The 9,996-nt window shown below is 26.1% G+C and overlaps 2 protein-coding genes across 4 annotated transcripts in view; both read right to left on the bottom strand.

The window, feature by feature from the left end:
- Positions 1–9,996, bottom strand: part of LOC108685497 (mannosyl-oligosaccharide 1,2-alpha-mannosidase IA) — a 795,354-nt gene that overhangs the window by 439,564 nt on the left and 345,794 nt on the right. The gene's annotated exons all lie outside the window — the stretch shown is intronic.
- On the bottom strand, positions 7,561–8,712 carry LOC108685502. Its single transcript, XM_018190325.1, has 4 exons — positions 8,692–8,712; positions 8,433–8,572; positions 7,837–7,969; positions 7,561–7,611 (listed from the first exon to the last, which is right to left on the bottom strand). The coding sequence occupies exons 1-4, from the start codon at positions 8,710–8,712 to the stop codon at positions 7,561–7,563; spliced, it is 345 nt and encodes a 114-aa protein (XP_018045814.1).

Below are 9,996 nucleotides of genomic sequence, written 5' to 3'. Positions count from 1 at the left end.
TAATAATAATAATAATAATAATAATAAATATGAAGATTATTTATTGGGAATCAAAAAATATTTTTTACATTAAAATTGTATAAATCATTATTGTTCCTTTTCTAAAAGCAAAAGAAGGTAAATGTTGCAAATTTTACTTGTATTTCCTCAGATGTCTTATGTTTCATAAGTAATAGTTTTTTTGTTATATTACAAGTTGCGACGTCGTGATAATACACTTTCATTGCTAACATTATGAATCGTTATTCGATACATTTCTAAATTTTTCTTCAATGTTTTACTTAAATATTACTATTATTAAAATATTGTCAAAATAATAATAAATAAGGGAGACCGGGACTAATCGGACTCCTTTTTTTCAATTGCAATTTTCAATAATAAAGTAAACGATTTTAGTTAAATGATTATTAGCGTTTTATAGAATGATTATAAGACTACAAATTGGTAATAAAAAGTTTCGGTATTTGCAACTTCATTTCATCCATATACACAAAAAGTAATGTGATCTCAGAAAATGAAATCTTAAAAATGCCGGCTAAATGGACATCACATTTCTCCGATGCAACATGAAATAAAAACACGTTATTATGTCAAAAAATCAAAAACTGCACCTAGAGAAGTGTTTCTTAGATTTAAAGAAATACTTCTTTGCTGTACGGTTACAGAAAAATTTTCTTTGATTTGTGAACGTCATTTCTTTGATTTAAACAGAATTTCTTTAAATTAAATAAATTTTATTTGATTTTAAGAAATGTTTAAATAAAAAAAATGACGTTCACAAATCAAAGAAATTTTTCTTTAATCGTATAATAAAGAAATATTTCTTTAAATCGAAGAAACCTTTCTCTAGGTGTGTATTAAATTTTATTTCGAATCATTAATTTGAATCTTCCGATTCTATATCAGACAAACTTTTTTTCAAATTTTTTCGCCGCTGATGCAATTTTCACATTATCCTTTTTGGCTAGCACAATTCTAGATATTCTATCTTTATCGACAGGATCAGTTTTATGCTTGTAATTGCGAACCATGCTGTAATTAACATAAAAATACGGTAAAAATATTGTGAATAAAAATCAAGATTAGGTGGTTTTATGCTCATATGATCCCAATACTTGATCCTCTTAGTTCCGAACGTATATTGTAACTTTCGATAAATATAATTTATCAAAAGTTACAATATATAATTTATCATAAATAAAATTTAAACAATTCTAAAAATGGAAGAAATAACATCAAGACCACATTTTCAGAACACATTTTTACATAGATTTACTTACCTGAATTTTGAATTTGAAAAATAACAATCAGGATACATATTATTCGGACGTTCGAAAAATTATTTTTTACTATCGAAAACATTTGATTATCTAAACATAACAACGCGACACCTAGATTAACCAAACTTCGTTGGTAAAGAAGACACGCGAGATCTATAATATAATCATCTACAATATAAATTGGGAACTCATAAGATAAATTTTTGCCACTCAAAATTCAAATGCCAGCTTAATCCCGGTGTCGAATTAACCCCAGTCTCCCCTGCACATAAAAAACTAATACACAATCGTTTCAAATTTTTGAATATTTAGTGTTATAGTCTAATATTATACTCTAATAGTCTAAATTGTTCCAAAATTGTTTCAAAATTGTTCCATTTTAATGAAAATTTTAATTCAATAATGCAGCAATAGATAATATGGCACTATATATGGCATAATTAAAGAAAGAGTTCAATGAATATTATTATTTATTAATATAATATTCGTAAATAAAAAATTATAAATAACATATAAATTTTAATCTCCAGCTTAATATTTTTGATATACAATAATAGAAAATGATATTATAAAGGCTATCATTTTTTAAGAAATTGTTATTAAATCCACGACGTTTCTATTCTTTTTATAAGTTTCGTTGATGCACAGAATAAATTATTGTGAAGTAAGAAAGAGACATGCTCACAAGCTAAGAAAATACAATAAATTTGTTATTTTGGTTAAAACTAAAGTATGATTTATTATATCCATGATACAAGTTATCGTAATAAACTGTTCCAGTGACATAAAATGCAGGCCACCCATAACAATGTTGCATGATTTCACGCTTCTTTGCATCATGAATAGTAATAATTTTTATGAAATTTGATGTGCTGTAAACAATTACGGAAAAACAAACATAAACTATAATATTATATATAATTACATACCTTGCATTTTTTTCAATTTGAAAATTTGTTGAATTATATTTATTTTTTACATAGGTATAAGAAGAGACTTTATCATTTTTTTCAGTTAATCGTATGTTAGTCACATGTTGAAAATCCTCGTGAAAATGTTGATGTATGAGACATTTTAATAAATTTTATTGTTGCTTCAAATCTTAAATAAATTACATAATTATTTATTATGGGAGAACGAAAAAATGTAAAATACATAGCAAAAATAAATTTTGGCGTTATCTCGTATATTGCTTTGTATTACATAAGCCCTAGAACAGTAACACCTCGGATGAGTAGAAATAAAAATATATATATATTCCAAACTAAAGAAAAATTCCGGATATTCTTCCGTTGCATATTTGCGCTTTCTCAGCGCTGTATAATAAACCTGCGCAGTACGAATCATAATTTATTTTGCTACAATTGCTAATCTATGATTTCCGTATGTATATTTTATATATAAAGTGCTAAAAATTATAATTTCTATATAATAATATGAAGTTTATGATTTATTTTAGCAAATAATTACGTACCTAGAAATCCTATTTTTCTGTTATTAATACGTGCAAATATCACTACATTCAAGGTTCTACAACCAGTTAAAACTTTTATTGCATTATTTCATCGTCGTGGTATATATTACAGTAAAGTATGATATTGCTGTAGTAATAAGCTAAAAAAATATTTTAATTTTTTAAAGCAATCATAAAGATTTGATTATTTGAAATAGTTTTATTAATTTTTCGAATATGGGTTGAATATAATAAAAAAAAATAAGATTTTTTTCTAGACAATTAGTTTACTGTTCGCTATAAAGTATTTATTACTGTAGAAAATCCTTCCAGAGATGTTACATAAATATAGCCAAGTGTTAGAGTGTGAGTTTTCAGAGAATTTTGCATCACAAATAAAAGCAATTTTTGTATTGGTATTAGAGCTAAATACCATATTGTATTATACCTATAAATTTATAAAAATATTACATTTAATATTATTTAAAATATTTACTTTTGCTTAGATATGCGTATTCATAGCTTCTATTTTTTACTCATTTTAAAAGTATAACAAAATTTACAAGTATTGTATATGTAAAATATAAACTTGATATCCGCGATATTACAATGTGACCTGATGTCTATATATGAATATCCATGAATGCGTGCGTATGCGCTATGTATCTAAAGATATTATTAGAATTAAAAATCATAACTGTAACAATATATGAAATAATTCTTCTAATATATGAAACAATTTTATTTACTGCTGGAATATCTTATTAATTTCTACTTGTATCAGCAATAATATTCAACATAGAATCCAGCAATATTGTTCAAGTGCTGAGATATTTAATTACAAACGCATGCGCTGGGCAGTCCTATTCTGTCGCGCGCTTGCATTTGGCAGTAGGCTAGGCGAATTTGGCTATTTTCATAAATTAATAACTCGTTAACCATTGCGACAATTGTAAAATGATGAGAGAACTTTTCTTCTCAGTTTAGTCCATTCTGCCCCTGTGAAAGACTTATCACTAATTTTCAATCACCCCGTATATATTATATCACAGCAACTAGTCATAAAAGTATATTGTTCGACCAATCAAGGCCATTGATCAGAGATGCAAAAATTATATAAATATTACAAATTCAAAGCAAACTGACTAAAAATATTATATTTATATTATTTCATACAAATCGTGCAAAGGATTTTAAACATAAACATTATCAAACATCAAAATCCTTTTTGACCGAAAATAAATTTAATTTTCTCATTTTGTGATAGTTAGTAAACATCATTCTAGATTAACAATGTCTCTTTAAACTTTATCAATGTAATATATATAATAGATTATTTAACACATTCAATGTCAGTAAACAAAAGTGAATTCCTTGAAGTTAGGCTAATTTTGTACATTTTTCTAATTCAATATAATGGATCCATTATTATAATTATCAAGTAGAGACTTGGTCTTTTACTATAATTTAACTTCTAAATTTATCATTATTTTTGATGGACATAATAGTTAAACAATTATTGAAAAATGTCATATGATATGTGGACACTGAATTATTCGTCAAATAAATGGATTAGTCAACATTAAAAAAATAGAATATTAAAATTTATAATTATATTTAGAAGACAAAGAAATTTAGAAATTATCATAATAAAAATACATGTAAACAATAACTTTGTATAAATAAATTGATTTCGTTCGTTCGTTTGGAGATATTAATATACATGATACTTACGCGGCATTAAATACTTCTGCGCTATGATCGGAAACTGCTTGTCCAACAAAGTTAAATAAAAATAAAAAAATAAAATGAGCTGTTACTATACCGATATACATTATTATTTCGGAAAATTCCTTTGACACAGTTAATGCATTAAGCTATAAAAATATGTTGTATTACTATAAGTATATTATTTATATATAATGTACGAATTCATAATTATAACAACTGAGTTAAATGTAAAAAATTAATTATAAGAAACGTAAAAAACGTAATACGTACAAAAGTGCATTACTTACTCGAAAAAGATTGCAACTTAAAGACATTACGCTGACTATCACTAAAGGGAAATACCATTTGTTCATAATATTTATAAAAAATGTAGAAAACCTTCAATAGTGAAAAAAAATTCAATCATATTCTTGAGTTAATTGTATATAAAAATGTGATTTTTAAAAATTAAAATTAATGTGAGTTGTGTATAATATTGTAGATAAAAAAATTAATTAAGTAAAGACTAACTGAATAGAATTTCTGTGAATGTGAACAGCACGATTAATTCTTTGACACATCACATGTGTTGTTTTCTGACAAGCAGGAATTTGAAGCGTATGTTGAGTCACTGTTATTTCTATTAAGTTACTGCAAACAATTTTTATATAATCAATAAACAATTAAAGATATATAATTTTCTTCATCAAAATTCAAACACAAGTACCTAGCGATTTTAAAAGTGGCGCAACAATGCCTGATGAGCACGAAAGATAATGTTCCCGTTGCAAGAAGGGTAAATATTCCAATTATTATTGTTATGATTTCACATATTAAATAAACATAAAAATACTGTTCCTCATCGATAAAAAATTCAAAATCTATTTTAACTTTACGTGGTCGAGATTTGTTCATCGGTGTGACAGCGTCAAGAATGACTGGTATCAATTCAATAATTATAACAAAAAATATAGCAAATGCGACGACGACTAGATATTCAAAATAACAAGATAATATACAATCTTGTTAATTATATAATCTTGTTAATTATAATCATAAGGAAATAATAAAAATTTCAAACAAATAAGTATTAATTAACAGCATATCTTAAAAATGTTATTTGTTATCTATTTCATAATTTACTTACAACATAAAATTAGTGACAGTAGACGATTTTCATTAGCATATTTCTCTAATATTCTAATTTCACTATTATCTTCGATTGAATTCCAATCCAATTTTATTTGTTTTAATAAATATTTCACCTATCATATAAACAATTAATGCTTCTGAAATTTCTCGAACTGATGTAAATTAAAAGATTCCAGGTTTAAAAAGGCTCCTCCATAAAAATAAAACTAGAAATTGTACTTACTCCTTTAGAATTAAAATAATAAGAATTATAAGATATAATATATAATATGGTAATGAAAATATATGACAGTTCTTTCAAAATAAATTCCAAATTGCAAGTTGTTGTCAAAAAAGTTGTAAACTGCAACACATAAGTATGATAACTATCGAATTTATGTAGAGGAGAAGATGGTGTAATATTAGTTAGCATGTGTTAGCATATTAGAATCATAATGTAAGAATGAGCCACTAAGCAAATAATTTCATAAGTAATCATTACAATTCATCACTTAATAGCGGAGATATCTATTAGATAGCCAATATATCTACACTGGTCATAATATCACTTTCTCCTCAAAGAATTATTTAAAGAAATATTAAGTATAAGAAGAAAAGGACTGCAAAATACCTGGAATAAAAGAATGAAATAATATGCACCAAAGAAGAACGCAGATTGTACTTGCATAAATGGTGTTTGGTAAGGCCACAAACCAAGCGCTGTTAACATAATTCGATAAATGTTGTAATAACGTTCACCAGAAAAGACCATCTTACTTAGTATACAGAATATGTGCGAATGAAAATATCGTGAAATTACTGAATAACATCGTACTGAATATTTTTTTATTTTCCGCAAGCTGTCTCTTGTAAGAGAAAAATATGTGATAGGCTATGTAATTTAATAATTTTCTATAATTATACAGTGAGAACAAAAAGTGCTATAATTTCATCAACCATTTGAAATAATAGTATGCTACATAAAAACGATTATTTTTGCGGCAATTGTCAATGTTATAAGAAAATATACCATATTATGTTCTTATACTGGCGTAGATCAGAGTAACTTGACGCGAGAGCGCAGTTCACAGTATAACAAAATTTAGTGGACAAACAAATTATATCTCGAAGCAATTAAAAATATCTTGTAAGGTAAAGCATTAGAAGCTTTTCGAAAGCAATGTTCTATTTTGAAGGACGTATTATATATGCACTATATGCGTACATTTTATTTGCAAGAGCCGGCTTGACTGCTGTCGTTTGGACATTCGGACAATCTCACGACACACGCAAAAAATCGCTGATCGCGAATGTAAGTCGGATACTTGCTTAAATAAAATAGTATTATTTCAGCTGGCATGCTGTCTGTTGACACATTCAAAACACGCAGCGATTCTCCGTGCGTGTTCCGCGATCACACATGCCCGAATTTAATTCCCGAATTCTATTGATTACTTTACCTTGCATAAAAAAAAGTTCTGATGAAATATTCTTAGATTTTCATTAAAGTGTTACTTTCAGAAAGGGCAGAACAATTTTAGTACAAGAAATAAATATATATGTGCTTAACATCAACATTGTCTTGTAATTATTATATGTTAAATTCTTATAAATCTCTTACAATTAAATTTTGGTAATTTCTACTTCATATTATATTGATACTTTTAAATATAACTTAGAGATGTAGAATAAATTTGTACAGTAAAAGTCATATGTGCAGATAAAACGTTTATTGTCTACATCATTGAAAATTAGCATTTTGTAAGGTAATCCTTTTCGCAAATTTTTACAGAATTACTAATAAATGGTTAACAAGGTGATGTTTGATGTGCTGCAAACAATTACGATATTAAGTATGAACATACATAAGCTATAATATTATTTTTTTAATTACATACCTTGCAATTTTCTCAATGCATATTATTGAATTTCTCTTGTAATATAACATATGTACTAGCATGACGAAGTATCAGCGATATTACATGGTTATTGTATAGAATAAAGTATTGTTAAATAAGACAATGATGTGGTAACTAGCTATAAAAATATAGTCCTTTTTTCTATTTCTAATTTCAAAAACGGAATTAATTCTAGTTATAGTAATTAATTGAACTATAGTAGATTTGAAAATTATGCAAAATTATACAAAAATTAAATTTTATTTTTAAATAATTTACGTCTTCTTAATTGTTTAATATAACAGACTTTATATTTTAATTTGTTATTATATCTTTTTAATTGTTATACTTATACATATATTACCGTAGCAAAACCTTCCAGCGAAGCCACAAATATATTACAGAGAAGTGGTTTAAAACTTTTCATTGTATGATGTATTAAAAATAAAAATATTTTTTGCGATGATAATGGTGCAATGTACCACAATGCATTACATCTAAAGATTTCAAAATAGATTAAATTTGACTATTCACATGCATATAGTTAAATATAAAATGTATTTATGATTAATTTTGTGTGTTTTTATATGAAATCCGATAAGATGAAGGCGAGAGGAGGAAAGAAGAGAGGGAAAAAAAAAGGAGAGAGAAAGGGAGAAAAAAGGAGGGAGAAAGGGAGAAAGAAAGGAGTAAGCAGGGAACGGAAGGGGGAGAGATAGAATGGGAGTAGAAGAAGCGGCGAGGGAGGGGAGCAGGAAAAGAGAGAGGAGAAAGGAGGGGGGGGGAAGAGAATTGTTATATAACACAACGATGATTTCAATTTATTATCAACATTTCTCTATGTCTTATAAAACTTTTATTTTTATTTCTATATTTTTTTAAATTCAGTTTTTTTAAACTAAATTATACTATTTGTTAAAATAAAAAATCTTTGCACTTAATGTTTTAATAAATACTCACGTTGCTTTAAAAATATCGTCATTGTGGTCGGTTACTATTTGTCCGCCAAAATTGGCCCCAAACATATAAATAAAATGCATTGCCACGAGTGTGAGACTTGATAACAAGTCTGTTATATTTTGTCTCATAAACGATAGAAGCTGCAGTGTTATTACACAATAAGATGTTTGAATGTGATTATTTAATACATTAAATAAAAATATATGTAAAATTTATTAATGTAATTAATTTAAGCAAAGTCATTAAATACTGTACTTACATAATATAAATTAATGCTCATGGAAGCAACGCCAGTTACAATTAAAATAGCAAATGGTATCGTAAACTGTGACAAAATTTGATCAAAGAATCTTTAAAGAAAAAATAAAAGGTTTTTTTAACATATTGATGGGAGATCATTTTGAATTATTTCGTTATAACATTTTCGATAAATATTATGTTAAGTGAAATACTAAAATAATATAAAGTAATAAATATAGTAATAACATAAATTAACATATATTTAAAAGTGTTATAAAATAATATACTAAAAATTGTTTTATTATAAAATTTGTAATAATTATTCTCTTCTTTAAATAAAAAATTAATTTTGTATATTAAATATATCTTTATTTTTTCATGCAATTTGTTGAATTATCGATAAAAATAACGTATCCGTGTTTAATTCTCATTTCATAATTAATACTTAAAAAACTTAATAAATAAATTCACAATATAATAATCATTTTCATATTTGATGCATATAAAAATGTGTGTACAAGTAAATATCATTTACATTTACAATTTTAATTATTTTTTCTCTTACTTTTCTTTTATTGTTATAAATTCAATTTGATACGCACTTTAAAGTCTTCCTATGTAAATCTGTGGCACGTACTATTCTACTGCAAATTATACGTTCCATTTGAGAGCCGGAATTTCGCAGCATGTTCTTGTCTAACACACGTTCTATTCGAAAGCTAAGAATTTTTTTTAATTGATCAAACAATAATTTCATTATACATTAATAGTAATTAGATTTTTTACCTAACAATTTTTAGCATCCCACAAGTATGTTGCGCATAAGCCAAAGTTATTGAACCAGTAGCAAGCATTGTAAAGCCTCCTGTGGCAAGCGCGAAAATTTCGTGTATTAACATAAGAAGATAATATTTGTTAGGATCAATAAAATATTCCATCGGCACCCGTATGTTAAGTGGTCGAGATTCATTCAACGGCATAACAATATCGAGTAAAATAGGCAAGAACTCCGTAAAAGAAAAGACGATCAGGCTGATACATAATAATACTATGAAATATTGAAATAAAATAATCTTTTAGGTGAGTTTTCTGATTAAATAGATGGAGTTAAATAAAGTTCCTAAATATTTTTTCTTTCTTACGCGTATTAATAATCGTAAAAACATTCATTATATAAGCATATTTTTCCAATATTTCGATTTCCTTCTTGTCATCTAAAGCGTTCCAGTCATTTTGTATTTCATCCATCAGCAACTTAACCTATAATCACGATACTTAAGAGCTTTAAAATGATGAATGCATCGTAATATATATATATATATTT

Source organism: Atta colombica, unplaced genomic scaffold, assembly GCF_001594045.1.
Source record: "Atta colombica isolate Treedump-2 unplaced genomic scaffold, Acol1.0 scaffold153, whole genome shotgun sequence".
In the NCBI taxonomy this organism is placed as follows: Eukaryota; Metazoa; Arthropoda; class Insecta; order Hymenoptera; family Formicidae; genus Atta; species Atta colombica.
Note: the sequence above shows the minus strand (reverse complement) of the source record. Positions and strands in the feature narration are given on the sequence as shown.

Bases quoted from the DNA above. Each gene is read 5' to 3' on its own strand.
- LOC108685502 (XM_018190325.1), bottom strand. From the start codon at position 8,712: ATGAGCATTAATTTATATTAT. The intron at 7,970-8,432 runs GTGAGTATTTAT...TGAAATCTTTAG, and splicing joins GACGATATTTTTAAAGCAAC to ATGTAATGCATTGTGGTACA. The intron at 7,612-7,836 runs GTAATATATGTA...ATATTTTTATAG, and splicing joins CGCTGGAAGGTTTTGCTACG to CTAGTTACCACATCATTGTC.